The sequence below is a fragment of the Schistocerca serialis genome, chromosome 11, assembly GCF_023864345.2.
Source record: "Schistocerca serialis cubense isolate TAMUIC-IGC-003099 chromosome 11, iqSchSeri2.2, whole genome shotgun sequence".
Taxonomy (NCBI): Eukaryota; Metazoa; Arthropoda; class Insecta; order Orthoptera; family Acrididae; genus Schistocerca; species Schistocerca serialis.
The window spans coordinates 203171750-203187558 of record NC_064648.1 but is presented as its reverse complement, the minus strand read 5'-3'; the positions used below and the strand labels follow the sequence as shown (position 1 = coordinate 203187558).

Below are 15809 nucleotides of genomic sequence, written 5' to 3'. Positions count from 1 at the left end.
TATACAGGGTCTTACAAAAAGGTACGGCCAAACTTTCAGGAAACATTCCTCACACACAAAGATAGGAAATATGTTATGTGGACATGTGTCCGGAAACGCTTACTTTCCATGTTAGAGCTCATTTTATTACTTCTCTTCAAATCACATTAATCACGGAATGGAAACACACAGCGAGAGAACGTACCCGCGTGACTTCAAACACTTTGTTACAGGAAATGTTCAAAGTGTCCTCCGTTAGCAGGGATACATGCATCCACCCTCCGCCGCATGGAATCCCTGATGCGCTGATGCAGCCCTGGAGAGTGGCGTATTGTTATCACAGCCGTCCACAATACGAGCACGAAGAGTCTCTACATTTGGTACCGGGGTTGCGTAGACGAGAGCTTCCAAACGCCCCCATAAATGAAAGTCGAGAGGGTTGAGGTCAGGAGAGCGTGGAGGCCATGGAATTGGTGCGCCTCTACCAATCCATCGGTCACCGAATCTGTTGTCGAGAAGCGTACGAACACTTGGACTGAAATGTGCAGGAGCTCCATCGTGCATGAACCACGTGTTGTGTCGTACTTGTAAAGGCACATGTTCTGGCAGCACAAGGTAGAGTATCCCCTATGAAATCGTGATAACGTGCTCCATTGAGCGTAGGTGGAAGAACGAAACTAAAATGAGCTCTAACATGGAAATTAAGCGTTTCCAGGCACATGTCCACATAACATCTTTTCTTTATTTGTGTGTGAGGAATGTTTCCTGAAAGTTTGGCAGTACCTTTTTGTAACACCCTGTATATAAACTTTCATAATGTCACATATGACAACTTGGCGAGAGGTCCAACTTAAAATGAACGCTATTCATAGGAAAAAGGTTTTTTTAACACATGAAGATAACAGCAAAGTCTGTCGAAACCCGTTGTTTTAAATAGAGAAATATTTGTGCGATCTTTGTTTTTAACAAGTATAACAGATCCCTCCCTCTGTCATCTCAAAACGAGAAAATTCGATCAGACCTCAATTTCTGGAATCCATGCTCATTTTTATACAGGAGATTATTTGCTATCAAGAACAGACCTAATAGGTGAGCATAGAACACGTGCCATAATTCCACAACAGACAAACGTCGGCAATGTGGGGATGTAATTTTGTGCATCTGTCCTACGGCACTTCGTGGAAATGGGAATGGTTCAAACGGCTCGGAGCACTATGGGACTTAACATCTGAGGTCATCAGACTGAAGCGCCTAGAACCGCTCGACCACACCGGCCGGCGGAAATGGGAATGACCTACGCTTCTTTCTTTTCACTACGCGCTGTTCGTTTCTGTAGCGACCAATGATAAACTGCTGTAGTAGGGGAGCAAGTTCTTTTGCGTAATGTCTGATTTCGTCCGCATGCCCTACTACTACTAAGCGTTTGTACCTATTCGGTTTCTCGATAGCTTACCTCAGTATCTAGCATTTCGGCTAGAAAAGATAGACCACGTCACTATCTTCCGCCGTGAAACTCTTGCGAAAGAACGAATTCAGTATTTCGGCCTGTTCTGTCATTTCCCACTATAGACGTGGTGTGGTCACTGAGTGATTTCATACAAAATTGCGATACACTTACTTATAGAAGTCACGCGTCTTTGGCGTTTGTTGCTGTCAGACATCGCGTAGCAAGACGTCAGACTCGCTCACGCGTTATCATTGCAGGAAAGGGGCAGGGGAAGGTGGAGTGGGGTATGGAGGAGAGGGAAATCGGATAACAGAGTGGGTGGGAGGTGGCAGCCCTGCCCAGCCGTGCACAGCCCAAGTATAAAAGGAGCGACTCGCGACCGCCGACTGCCACAGAGTAGTCTGCTACGGCGCGGAACGGGGTAACACGTGTCCGGTAAGTCTCTACGTGTTTTCTCCATTACTGTGCCGTGTGCTGAACGTATCTCTTTCTGGATTTTGACACTATCCTGTTCTCTGTCCTTTTTTGTTTTATTTTTCTGACTGGTTCGTTGCGACCCGCCACCAATTCCACACCTGTGCCAATCTCTTCGTGTCAGAGCAGCACATGCATATCTACGTGCTCCATTATTTTTTGGGTGTACCCCAATCTCTTTCTATACAGTTTTTGCCCTCTACAGCTCCCTCTAGTGCCATGGAATTCATTCCCTGATGTTGTAACAGGTATCCTATCATATGGTACTTTCTCCTTGTCAGATTGTGGCAGAAACTCCTCATTCCCTGCCTTATCAGCTTCTCTTATTTTCAACATTTGTCTGGCGCACCACCTCTCAAATGCTGCAATTCCCTTCTGTTCTGGTTTTCCCACAGTCCACGTTTCACTACCACACAATGCTGCGCTCCAAACGTACAGTCTCAGAAATTTCTTTCTCAAATTAAGGCCTATTTTTTATACTACTAGGCTTCTCTTGACTAGGAATCTCCTTTTTGCCAGTGCTAGTCTGCTTTTGATGTCCTCTTTGCTCCATCTGTCATTGGTTATTTTGCCGCCTAGGTAGTAGAACCCCTTAACTACATCTTCTTCGTGAGCAACAATTCTGATGTTAGGCCCCTCGCTATTCTCGTTTCTGTTACTTCTCATTAATGTCCACTTTCTTCGATTTACTCACAATCCATATTCTGTACTCATTTCACTGTTCATCCCATTCAGCAAATTATGTAATTCTTCTTCACTTTCACTCAGGATAGCAGTGTCATCAGCAAATCGTATCATTGATATCGTTTCACCTTGAATTTTAATTCCACGCCTGAATTTTTCTTTTCTTTTCTTCTTCGATGTACGGATTGAACAGTAGGGGCGAAAGAGTACAGTCCTGTCTTACACTCTTTTTAATCCGAGCACTTCGTTCTTGGTCGTCCTCTCTTATTATTTCTTCTTGGCTCTTGTACATATTGTATATTACCCGTCTCTCCCTATAGCTTACCACTATTTCTTTCATGATTTCGAACATCTTGTACCATTTCACATTGTCGAACGCTTTTTCCATGTCGACAAATCCTATGAACATTTCTTGCTTTTTCTTTAGTCTTGCTTCCATTATCAACAGGAACGTCAGAATTGCCTCGCTGGTGCCTTTACATTTCGTTGAATCCAAACTGATCGTCATCTAACATATCCTCGATTTTCTTTTCCATTCCTGTCAGCAACGTGGATACATGACCTATTAAGCTGATTGTGCGATAATTGTCGCACTTGTCAGCTCTTGCAGTTTCCGGAAGTCAGATGGTATGTCGCCAGACTCATACATTCTACACACCAACGTAAATAGACGTTTTGTTGGCATTTCCTGCTATGATTTTAGAACTTCTGGTAGAATGTGGTCCATCCCTCTTGCCTTATTTGATTTTAAGTCCTCCAAAGCTCACTTAAATTGTGATTCTAATACTGGATTCCCTATCTCTTCTAAATCGACTACCGTTTCTTCTTCTATCACATCAGTTAAATTTTCCCCCTCATAAAGGCCTATTGTGTACTCTTTCTACACATTCGCTCTCTCCTCTGAATTTAACAGGGAATTCCCGTTGCACTCTTAATGTTACCACCCTTGCCTTTAATTTCACCAAACATTGGTTTGACTTCCTATATGCTGAGTCCCCCCCCCCCCCCCCCATGAACCATGGACCTTGCCGTTGGTGGGGAGGCTTGCGTGCCTCAGCGATACAGATAGCCGTACCGTAGGTGCAACCACAACGGAGGGGTATCTGTTGAGAGGCCAGACAAACGTGTGGTTCCTGAAGAGGGGCAGCAGCCTTTTCAGTAGTTGCAAGGGCAACAGTCTGGATGATTGACTGATCTGGCCTTGTAACAATAACCAAAACGTCCTTGCTGTGCTGGTACTGCGAACGGCTGAAAGCAAGGGGAAACTACAGCCGTAATTTTTCCCGAGGGCATGCAGCTTTACTGTATGATTACATGATGATGACGTCCTCTTGGGTAAAATATTCCGGAGGTAAAATAGTCCCCCATTCGGATCTCCGGGCGGGGACTACTCAAGAGGATGTCGTTATCAGGAGAAAGAAAACTGGCGTTCTACGGATCGGAGCGTGGAATGTCAGATCCCTTAATCGGGCAGGTAGGTTAGAAAATTTAAAAAGGGAAATGGATAGGTTGAAGTTAGATATAGTGGGAATTAGTGAAGTTCGGTGGCAGGAGGAACAAGACTTCTGGTCAGGTGACTACAGGATTATAAACACAAAATCAAATAGGGGTAATGCAGGAGTAGGTTTAATAATGAATAGGAAAATAGGAATGCGGGTAAGCTACTACAAACAGCATAGTGAACGCATTATTGTGGCCAAGATAGATACGAAGCCCACACCTACTACAGTAGTACAAGTTTATATGCCAACTAGCTCTGCAGATGACGAAGAAATTGAAGAAATGTATGATGAAATAAAAGAAATTATTCAGATTGTGAAGGGAGACGAAAATTTAATAGTCATGGGTGACTGGAATTCGAGTGTAGGAAAAGGGAGAGAAGGAAACATAGTAGGTGAATAAGGATTGAGGGACAGAAATGAAAGAGGAAGCCGCCTTGTAGAATTTTGCACAGAGCACAACATAATCATAACTAACACTTGGTTTAAGAATCATGAAAGAAGGTTGTATACATGGAAGAACCCTGGAGACACTAAAAGGTATCAGATAGATTATATAATGGTAAGACAGAGATTTAGGAACCAGGTTTTAAATTGTAAGACATTTCCAGGGGCAGATGTGGACTCTGACCACAATCTATTGGTTATGACCTGTAGATTAAAATTGAAGAAACTGCAAAAAGGTGGGAATTTAAGGAGATGGGACCTGGATAAACTAAAAGAACCAGAGGTTGTACAGAGATTCAGGGAGAGCATAAGGGAGCAATTGACAGGAATGGGGGAAATAAATACAGTAGAAGAAGAAAGGGTAGCTTTGAGGGATGAAGTAGTGAAGGCAGCAGTGGATCAAGTAGGTAAAAAGACGAGGGCTAGTAGAAATCCTTGGGTAACAGAAGAAATATTGAATTTAATTGATGAAAGGAGAAAATATAAAAATGCAGTAAGTGAAGCAGGCAAAAAGGAATACAAACGTCTCAAAAATGAGATCGACAGGAAGTGCAAAATGGCTAAGCAGGGATGGCTAGAGGACAAATGTAAGAATGTAGAGGCCTATCTCACTAGGGGTAAGATAGATACCGCCTACAGGAAAATTAAAGAGACCTTTGGAGATAAGAGAACGACTTGTATGAATATCAAGAGCTCAGATGGAAACCCAGTTCTAAGCAAAGAAGGGAAAGCAGAAAGGTGGAAGGAGTATATAGAGGGTTTATACAAGGGCGATGTACTTGAGGACAATATTATGGAAATGGAAGAGGATGTAGATGAAGATGAAATGGGAGATATGATACTGCGTGAAGAGTTTGACAGAGCACTGAAAGACCTGAGTCGAAACAAGGCCCCCGGAGTAGACAATATTCCATTGGAACTACTGACGGCCGTGGGAGAGCCAGTCCTGACAAAACTCTACCATCTGGTGAGCAAGATGTATGAAACAGGCGAAATACCCTCAGACTTCAAGAAGAATATAATAATTCCAATCCCAAAGAAAGCAGGTGTTGACAGATGTGAAAATTACCGAACTATCAGCTTAATAAGTCACAGCTGCAAAATACTAACACGAATTCTTTACAGACGAATGGAAAAACTAGTAGAAGCCAACCTCGAGGAAGATCAGTTTGGATTCCGTAGAAACACTGGAACACGTGTGGCAATACTGACCTTACGACTTATCTTAGAAGAAAGATTAAGGAAAGGCAAACCTACGTTTCTAGCATTTGTAGACTTAGAGAAAGCTTTTGACAATGTTGACTGGAATACTCTCTTTCAAATTCTAAAGGTGGCAGGGGTAAAATACAGGGAGCGAAAGGCTATTTACAATTTGTACAGAAACCAGATGGCAGTTATAAGAGTCGAGGGACATGAAAGGGAAGCAGTGGTTGGGAAGGGAGTAAGACAGCGTTGTAGCCTCTCCCCGATGTTGTTCAATCTGTATATTGAGCAAGCAGTAAAGGAAACAAAAGAAAAATTAGGAGTAGGTATTAAAATTCATGGAGAAGAAATAAAAACTTTGAGGTTCGCCGATGACATTGTAATTCTGTCGGAGACAGCAAAGGACTTGGAAGAGCAGTTGAATGGAATGGACAGTGTCTTGAAAGGAGGATATAAGATGAACATCAACAAAAGCAAAACAAGGATAATGAAATGTAGTCGAATTAAGTCGGGTGATGCTGAGGGAATTAGATTAGGAAATGAGGCACTTAAAGTAGTAAAGGAGTTTTGCTAGTTGGGGAGCAAAATAACTGATGATGGTCGAAGTAGAGAGGATATAAAATGTAGGCTGGCAATGGCAAGGAAAGCGTTTCTGAAGAAGAGATATTTGTTAACATCCAGTATTGATTTAAGTGTCAGGAAGTCATTTCTGAAAGTATTCGTATGGAGTGTAGCCATGTATGGAAGTGAAACATGGACGATAAATAGTTTGGACAAGAAGAGAATAGAAGCTTTCGAAATGTGGTGCTACAGAAGAATGCTGAAGATTAGATGGGTAGATCACATAACTAATGAGGAAGTATTGAATAGGATTGGGGAGAAGAGAAGTTTGTGGCACAACTTGACCAGAAGAAGGGATCGGTTGGTAGGACATGTTCTGAGGCATCAAGGGATCACCAATTTAGTATTGGAGGGCAGCTAAGCAGATTCAGAAGGATGTAGGTTGCAGTAGGTACTGGGAGATGAAAAAGCTTGCACAGGATAGAGTAGCATGGAGAGCTGCATCAAACCAGTCTCAGGACTGAAGACCACAACAACAACAACATGCTGAGTCAGTCCTTCCGACAATCATTTCTTTTTCGATTTCTGCACAATTTTCATGCAGCCAATTCGTCTTAGCTTCTTTGCATTTCCTGTTTATCTCTTTCCTCAGCGACTTGTATTTCTGTATTGCCGAAATTTCCTCAACGTTTTTGGACTTCCTCCTTTCATCGATGAATTCAAGTATTTCTTTTGTTACCTATGGTTACGGCGGGTGTTACTTCTCTGCGTTACTCATTCTTAAAAGAGGTGACTATGAAAAAGAGGAAAACTAAAGAAAGCACGAAGTCATTTCCTTTTTTTCTCGACTGTTTACCACCACTTGTAGCGCGACAGCTCTTCTGTGTCTTCCTGTATCGGTTCGTGTCAGTTACGTGCATTAGCAGACGACTCCTAACTAAGTAAAGGCGATACTAGCAGTTCCTATTACTCTTATATGGTGCATGCCCGTGCATCAAGTTCCTCTATGAATGTTACTTTTGTTGGCAGTTTGTTGGATCTAATGAAATCTGTGTGACGTCTGGTGTACTTGGCGAAGTGTCCAACACATTTGTACGTCGGTATTACGCGTGTAATGAATCTAGTAGTTGCCATTTTGCACATCATCTCAACGATATTATTGAGTACACTGTTTATTATACACTGAAGCGCCAAAGTAACTGGTATACCTATGCGTGATCAAATACAGTGATACATAAAAAGGCAGAATACTGCGCTGCAGTCGGCAACGCCTGCGTAAGACAACAAGTGTCTGGTGCATTTGTAGATCGGTTACTACTGCTATAATGGCAGGTTATCAAGATTTAAGTGAGTTTGAACGTGGTGTTATAGTCGGCGCACGAGAGATGGGACACAGCAGCTCCGATGTGGCGATGAAGTTGGGATTTTCTTGTGCGACCATTTCAAGACTGTACCGCGAGTAGCAGGAATCTGGCAAAACAAGAATCTACGACATCACTGCTGCCGGAAGAAGATCCTGCAAGAACGGGACCAACGACGACTGAAGAGAATCGTTCAGTGTGACAGAAGTGCAACCCTTCCGCAAACTGCTGCAGATTTCTATACTGAGCCATCAACAAGTATGATCATGCGAACCATTCAACGAAACATCATCGTTAGGGACTTTCAGAGCCAAAGACCCATTCGTGTACTCTTGATGACTGCACGACACAAAGCTTTACACCTTGCCTGGGCCCGCCAACACCGATATTGGACTGTTGATGGCTGGAAACATGTTGCCTGGTCGGACGAGTCTCGTTTCGTATTATATCGAGAGGATGGACGTCTATGGGTATGGAGACAACCTCATGAATCCATGGACCCTGCATCTCAGCAGGGGACTGTCCAAGGTGGTGGAGGCTCTGTAATGGTGTGGGGCATGTGCAGTTGGAGTGATATGGGACCCCTGATACGTCCAGATACGACACTGACAGATGGCACATATATAAGTATCCTACCTGGTCACCTGCATCCGTTGATGTCAATTGTGGATTACGATGGACTTGGGCAATTCCAGCAGGACAATGTCACACCCCAAACGTCCAAAATTGCTACAGAACGGCTCCAGCAACACTCTTCTTAGTTTGAACAGTTTCGCTAGGCACCAAACTCCCCAGACATAAACATTATTCAGCATATCTGGGATGGCTTGCAACGTGCTGTTCAGAACAGATTTCCATCCCCTCACACTCTTACGGATTTATGGACAGCCCTGCTGGATTCATGGTGTCAGTTCCCTTCAGCACAACTTCAGACATTAGTCAAGTTCTTGCCACGTCGTGTTGCGAAACATCTGCGTGCTCGCTAGGGAACTACACGATTTTAGGCAGGTGTAACAGTTTCTTTGGCTCTTCAGTGTATATGACGCTGAAGAAAGTCACAATGTTGACCACATAATTTTTATTCGGAAATATTATGATTGCGCATTTACATAAGGAATACACCAATGATTAAATATCATCAAACTTCAAATATTCATGATGATGTATTATTACGAACAGAAACGCATAACTCATGCTATTTTAACATTACGTGTGACCTTGACAAATTCAGAGTAATGGCACATTTACACCGTCATACTGTTCTAAAATCTGCTGCAGTATTTAGAACACGTAAAATGACCGAAATGTGACTTCTGTAGTATTTACTGACTTGCTTAGCTTTCATTTAATATCTGCTTTTTCCACAATAGCTCAAAGCAGTTCTTAGTCATTACTTTCTACTACCTATCATAATTTTCACAATCATAAAAATTCGTAGCTTTTACAATAACTATCGCAAAATCGTGGCCTATGTTCCTTTGAACTCGTCTCACTGCGATCAGCTTTTAACTGTCTTAGGTTCATCATAGCGCATGATTAGAAGCTTGCAACAGCCATATTCGACACAGAGCTCTGTAGCCGCCGTTATATTCCTAATACAATAGTTTTCTCCACGACCTCGCTGGGAAGCTCCCCCTGGCCTGTCCTTACACGCCTGAGGCTCATTTAGCCACCTGATGCCTTTGCTGCAGGCAACACACACCCCCACCCCTCTCTCCGCCTGTGTGAAACATTGGCACACCATGTACTATACTGCAGCCTCATTAAAGAAACTGAAGTTAATACCGATACCTCTGCAACTGATATAGGTGTGACAAAAGACTATAAGTCATTTAGAGAGCACTTTCCGACAGTTAATCAGATGCAAACAGAAATATAATGCGCTGACCGAAGTGACATCTGTCTCTTAGAACGACGTAATCCAAGTTACATTAAAACATTAATTTACAGTAATTAATATGCTATACTGCTTGCAAAGGAAAATCAATTTTGTAACTCTATTTGTTCATAAAATTACAGGTTGTGCAACAGTGTGTAAATCTGATGTAAATATTTCGTGGGAAAAGTTCTGCACACTTGGGTCCGACATCTTAGTCCTTGCGTCATGTTCTGCAGAAGCATTAGTTGGTTCATCTGCATTTTGGTGGCCGTAGTCATAGCTGCAAATTGCAGTGACTCAGATTCCATTACAGGTAAATTCTCTTTTTCTGTTGTTATAAGTGTAGATAACGAATAACAATTTCATAAGCAGTAATAAAATATATTTTCAGTTTTTCCATTGCGATTTGTATGAATTTCTTTTACAGGACCCGATCTGGAAGTCAATGTTTTACGCTTAAGATCTGGAAACCCAGGTAAATATTCTTTTGCATAATTTCTAAGGACATTTCAAGGTCTAATAGCTTCATTTGGTGCTGACCTATCTCGTTGTGGTTCTCTACTTCCGTGATTTAATAACTGCCACGCAAAATCTGTTACCTGCTGTAATGTCAGTTGTAATCAACACGTGTACTTTATACGATTTTATTACTTGTATCCTCTTCATCCCAAATTTCAGCGTATATCAACGTGAAGAAACGGAAATTTTGGAGATTTTTCGGTATTTACGAGTGCTACATCTAAAAAAATTTTTTGGTAAATGGACTTTGGTTGATCGCTTAGTGATGCACATGTTATCGCAAATTATAGCTGCTTTTGAGTCTGTTAGCTACTGTAACTTCAAAAAAGGTTTAACAAAAATTAATATATTTTTATCCCTCATTTTTCTGCTGTGTTAATAGATACTAGTTCTCAACTGTAATTAGTTATACCTTTAGCTTAACTGATGCAAAAATTAAAAGACAATCCTCTAGCTCATTTTAGTGATATTTGTTTGTTATTCTATAAAAAGCTGCAGCGACCACAACGCAGCTCCACAGTGAATGCTGATGAGTTAGCTGACATCCGTTCATAGCTGGAATCCACCCTGACTGTGGTCAAACAATTAGAAACTGTGCGAATAGGTGCGTTTGGAGGGCTCTCCACAGTCGTGTACCAGAGACAGCAAGCATACGCCTCGTGTATCGTCCTCTCCTGTGTATTCTGTCCCCTCTACAGGATGTACAGTTTTCATCATTACTGATGCACTTGACACTGAGTGAGTAGACGCCATGAAAAGGAGAGAGAGTGATCAGAGAGAGATCATGGTGTTGTACCCATACCTCTGACCAACAAGTGACTCACTTCACATGTTTGGAGACATGCTGTGGACTAGCCAAACGCAAAAATGCTGGAGGTCTATAAATCGTCGGCAATTCCAATGAATGGCGAACGATGGTAACCCTTAGACAAATTGCAACAAGGGTTGGGAAGCAACACGAGTTTCACTCGTTTTGCACACCCGATGTCCTCATTTGACATGCTGTAGAGGCTATTCCGGCAGCTACTGAGGGAACAGGATACACCTGCTGCAGATTGTGGCACACATTGGAACGACAATGCCCGTCGTTGCAGCTCCGAGATCGTGCTTGGATCATTCCAGCATCTGGCAGAGAAGATAGAGAACACAAGCCTTGTTCATGGAGTTCTGACAAAGCTCACAATCTGAAGCAGTGTCTGAAGAACTGATAGTGCCTCCTGGTTCTGAATCTAGAGGAAGCCTGTTCTATGAAACGCTTGGCTGCAGTTTCCAGGACTTCCACCATTGGCTTGAGAACTGCAAGGTCCCACTAAAATGGTCAGGTGTACATTAGAAGCTGCTACACAGGTAGCTCACTATGTGTGGAGTGGAGTACCTGTATGATGTTAACTCTTTCTAATTTTCCCGATAAGAAACAACCGTAACTGCTCGTACTGTCTTTTCTACTACCTCATGCTCCAGGGGAAAGATTCACTTGGCGCTGACATTACACATTGTACACGGTTGGCGGGGTTACGGCAACATTCTCCCATTTCCGCTGAGTGGTCAAAACGCACTCCTGCCGCATTAACTCAGCTCGTCCTGTTTCTCCGCGAGATGCAGAAGGCCACAGATATAGCCCTCTCTGACTTCCGTTCAGGTCCGACTTAGACTGGGACCATAACATAGACGAATCTGCAGGGATGGCAGGCCACAGATTGAGGAGCAGCTACAAGATGCAAAGGGACTGTTTAAAAACAGTGCTGGAGTTTTTGCTGTGTGGGGTCCTTAGCAGATAGATTCGAAAAAGGTGACTCGTTTCGAGACACGAGTTGCTTGTCACATAGATACTCTGGAACACTGGTTTCTCGTGCTTTATCAAAAAGCCTTCACCTATGATTTTGGCCCTTATATACTTTAATGTTATAGTATCTCCCTGTAACTTTACCTGTTTTATTTATCATGGGTTCACTTTCACTACACCTATATCTAGCTGTTCTCTCACACGTTTAGATGTCTTCTCTTTGTATGGAGTAAAAGTAGCTGCTGACACGCTACTTTCTTCTTCGATTCATTTGCGAATATAAATTTTTACCTGTGTACAATGCCGACCAGTAAGTGTTATCTCGTTTTTATAATGCTTTCAAAGATATCAAGTTTATTCCTACTTTTATATTATCACACACCTACTATATATCTGCAAAAGCTATGTACATTCTTAAATTTCTTTCGTACAGCTCTCTAAAGTGATTTTAAATTTTATTTTGGAGCCAAATTGATTTTCTGAGAATGTGGCGCCAACTGTTCGACGACGAAGGAGGTTCTTATTGGGTGGTGAAGTTTTTCGGTAATTTTCGCTTTTAAAGACATTCTTAATTTTGCGTATGGGCATTATAAGGCTTCTCTCAAAATCAGCTGGCAGTTTTCCGTGTTCATGTACGCTACAGTTAAGAGCATATAACAGGACTTTGATATCCATTCCAGCCACATAGAGAAGTTAGGACAGAATATTGTCGATTCCTAGGGTACCTAGTTGCTCATGTTTTTTTGGAGCTACTACAAATTCTGATTTTAAAATGAATATAACGAAGTCTTGGGCTGGTAGACAGAAGGACATTGCATATATGTAAAACGTAATTTAACTTCTCATTTGAAGTATCCCCTTATCATCTAAAGAGGATTTTCTAGACACTGGTTATGAACAGGAACTGGTAATTTATTGAACGAAAATTAGATCTTGCAATTGAGAACTTAACCTTTCAAATTATTAATGTCATCTGAAACGCTGTTTTAGCGTACATCAGCTCAAAATAATATCAGGAAGGAAAGGTGCACTATGTGATCAAAAGTATCCCGACACCTGGCTGAAAATGACAAGTTCGTACTGCCCTCCACCGGTAATGTTGGAATTCAATGTTGTGGCGTTGGCCCACCCTTTGCCGTGATGACAGCTTCTTCTCCCGCAGGCATACGTTCAATCAGGTGCTGTAAGATTTCTTGAGGAATGGCAGCCCATTCTTCACGAAGTGCTACACTGTGCAGAGGTATCTACAATGTTCGGTAAGGCCTTGCACAAAGACGGCGTTCCAAAACATTCCGAAAGTGTTCTATAGGGTTCAGGTCAGGACTCTGTGCAAACCAGTCCATTACAGGGATGTTATTGTCGTGTAACCACTTCGCCATAGGCCGTGCATTATGAACAGGTGCTTGATCGTGTTGAAAGGTGCAATTGCAATCCCCGAATTGCTCTTCAACAGTGGGAAGCAAGAAGATGCTTAAAACATCAATGTAGACCTGTGGTGTGATAGTGCCACGCAAAACGACGATGGGTGTGAGTCCCTTCCATGAAAAACACGGCCACACCATAACACCACCGACTCCGAATTTTACTGTTGGCACTACACACGCTGGCAGATGATGTCCACCGGGAATTCGCCATACACACACCCCGCCATCGGATCGCCACATTGTGTACCGTGATTCGTCACTCCACACAACGTTCTTCCACTGTTCAATCGTCCAATGTTTACGCTCCTCACACCAAGCGAGGCGTCGATTGGCATTTACCGGCGAGATGTGTGGCTTACGAACAGCCTCTCGACCACGAAATCCCAGTTTTCTCACATCTTGCCGAACTGTCATAGTACTTGCAGTGGATCCTGATGCAGTTTGGAATTCCTGTGTTATGGGTTGGATAGATGTCTGCGTATTACACATTACGACCCTTTTCAACTGTCGGCAGTCTCTGTCAGTCAACAGACGACATCAGCCTGTACGCAATCGTTCTGTACGTGTCGTTTTTCACGTTTCCACTTCACTATCACATCAGAAACAGTGGACCTAGGGATGTTTAAGAGTGTGGAAATCTCGCGTACAGACATAAGACACAAGTGACACCCAATATATTCAATAACCTTACCACATTCAAAGCCCATGAGTTCTGCGGAGCGCCACATTCTGCTCTCTCACGATGTGTAATGACTATTGAGGTCGCTGATATGCAGTACCTGGCAGTAGATGGTGGCACAATGCACCTAATATGAAAATGTATGTTTTTGGGGGTGTCCGTATACTTTTGATCACATTTTGTAGTATTGGAATGTGTAAGAAGAGCTGGTTGCAGTCTGATTATGCTGCTACCCCAAGTTAATGGTTCCTAGAAATGCACCCGACGGCCGACACACTATTAGCCCATTGTTGAACCTGTGTAACTGGCAACAAAGAGTATCACGAGCAGAGCAATACAGTTTCCTGCAGTACAATATTGTTTTTTGAATAAATGGAAATATCAGGATGATAACTCGTTGAATAAAGAACTGCCACTTTGTGAATGATCTCCTGGCAAACAACTGTAGAAGGAAATTAAGGATATGAGATTTGCACCACATCTGTGGCTTGTTTTGCAGACGAAATGTGCTGAAACCAATAGAAAATTGTTGAAGTGGTTTAATTAAAGACTAGATTACCACTCGCTGTTTCTCCCACGCAGACTGTATGGTGTGCACAGATATTTCTTTCTTTAATCGAATTTTTATATTGTTCACAAGTTTCTAGACGTTCTAAACATTTCGCGCAAATTAAGGCCACCGAAGCGTGGGTTTTTCTGAACATACTTCTGCCAAAAAGATCATTCTGGTAGCTGAAGTCCAAGTTCTTTTGTTAATCATGCGTTTTACGTTCTTGTGGTGATATTGGCATAGGAACTTTCATTCTGTAATACATATGTATTTATATCTAATCGAGAATTGAAATACCATTTTCATAGACTTGACTCTACAGTTTTTAATGTAATATTTTCTTGAAATTTTCCATCCCCCATTTCACCCCTTGAGGGGTTCAGTTTCCAAACAAAGTGAAACACGTGATGTATATATTTCTGACATAGAAGGCAAATACAAATTTCCATAGATTTAGCTTTTAATATACTTTCGTAATGAAATAATTCCATTAAACTTTTCACCCTGTGTCGCACTCCCCTAGACCTTGAACTTCCAGAAACACTGAAACACTTTTTTTTTAAGTCAAATACCAATTTCCACAGATGTTTTTTTTTTAATGTTTCATTAGTTCTTCAACATGATTTATTTTCAAATAAACTTTCACCCACTGTTTTAGCCCCTTAGTGGCTCAATTTCCAAAAATTCTCAAAGTATTATTTATTTCTGACTTAAAAACCACATACCAATTTTCGTAGTTCTAGCTTCAAAATTGACACAAGCCTTTAATGCCGAGTATCGCAAATTCGCGTCATACCAGTGCTCTACTAATAAATGGAAGGTTAACTGTTATTTAATAGCACTGCCGCTAGATGCTGATTCTTCATGAATCTTACAAGGCTTCTGACATGTGTTGTATTCTTGGCCACATCTAAAGCACCACAGTTTTTGTTTATTACATTTCATTTAGAAAGGTATTAAGGAGTTGCCAATGACCCATTTTCAAAAAACGCTTTATCCCCCATTTCACCGCCTTAGGGGTGGAATTCCGAAAAATACCTTCTTAAACGACGCCTACAATTTAAGACCAACACGCTCTCCAAATTTCAACTTTCTATCCTTAGCGGATTGGACTGGGCGATGATCGGTCAGTGAGTGATTCGGTCATTGGCCTTCATACACTGAAGAGCCAAAGAAAGCCTAACATCGTGTAGGGCCCAAGCAAGCATGCAGAAGTGCCGCAACACGAAGTGGAATGGACTTGAGTAATGGCTGAAGTAGTGCTGAAGGGAACTGACACCATGAATCCTGCAGAGCTGTGCATAAATCACTAAGAATACG

General features: G+C 42.1%; 1 protein-coding gene across 2 annotated transcripts in view; it reads left to right on the top strand.

Moving 5' to 3' along the window:
* Nucleotides 1–1764: 1764 nt before the first annotated feature.
* LOC126427189 (mucin-17-like) overlaps nucleotides 1765–15809 on the top strand; it is a 53632-nt gene continuing 39587 nt past the window's right edge. For both annotated transcript variants that reach the window (XM_050089413.1, XM_050089412.1), the window contains exons 1-3: nucleotides 1765–1861; nucleotides 9675–9847; nucleotides 9962–10009. In XM_050089413.1, the coding sequence (XP_049945370.1) occupies nucleotides 9760–9847; nucleotides 9962–10009 (136 nt within the window). In that variant the 5' untranslated portion in view covers nucleotides 1765–1861; nucleotides 9675–9759. The remainder of the gene's footprint in view (nucleotides 1862–9674; nucleotides 9848–9961; nucleotides 10010–15809) is intronic.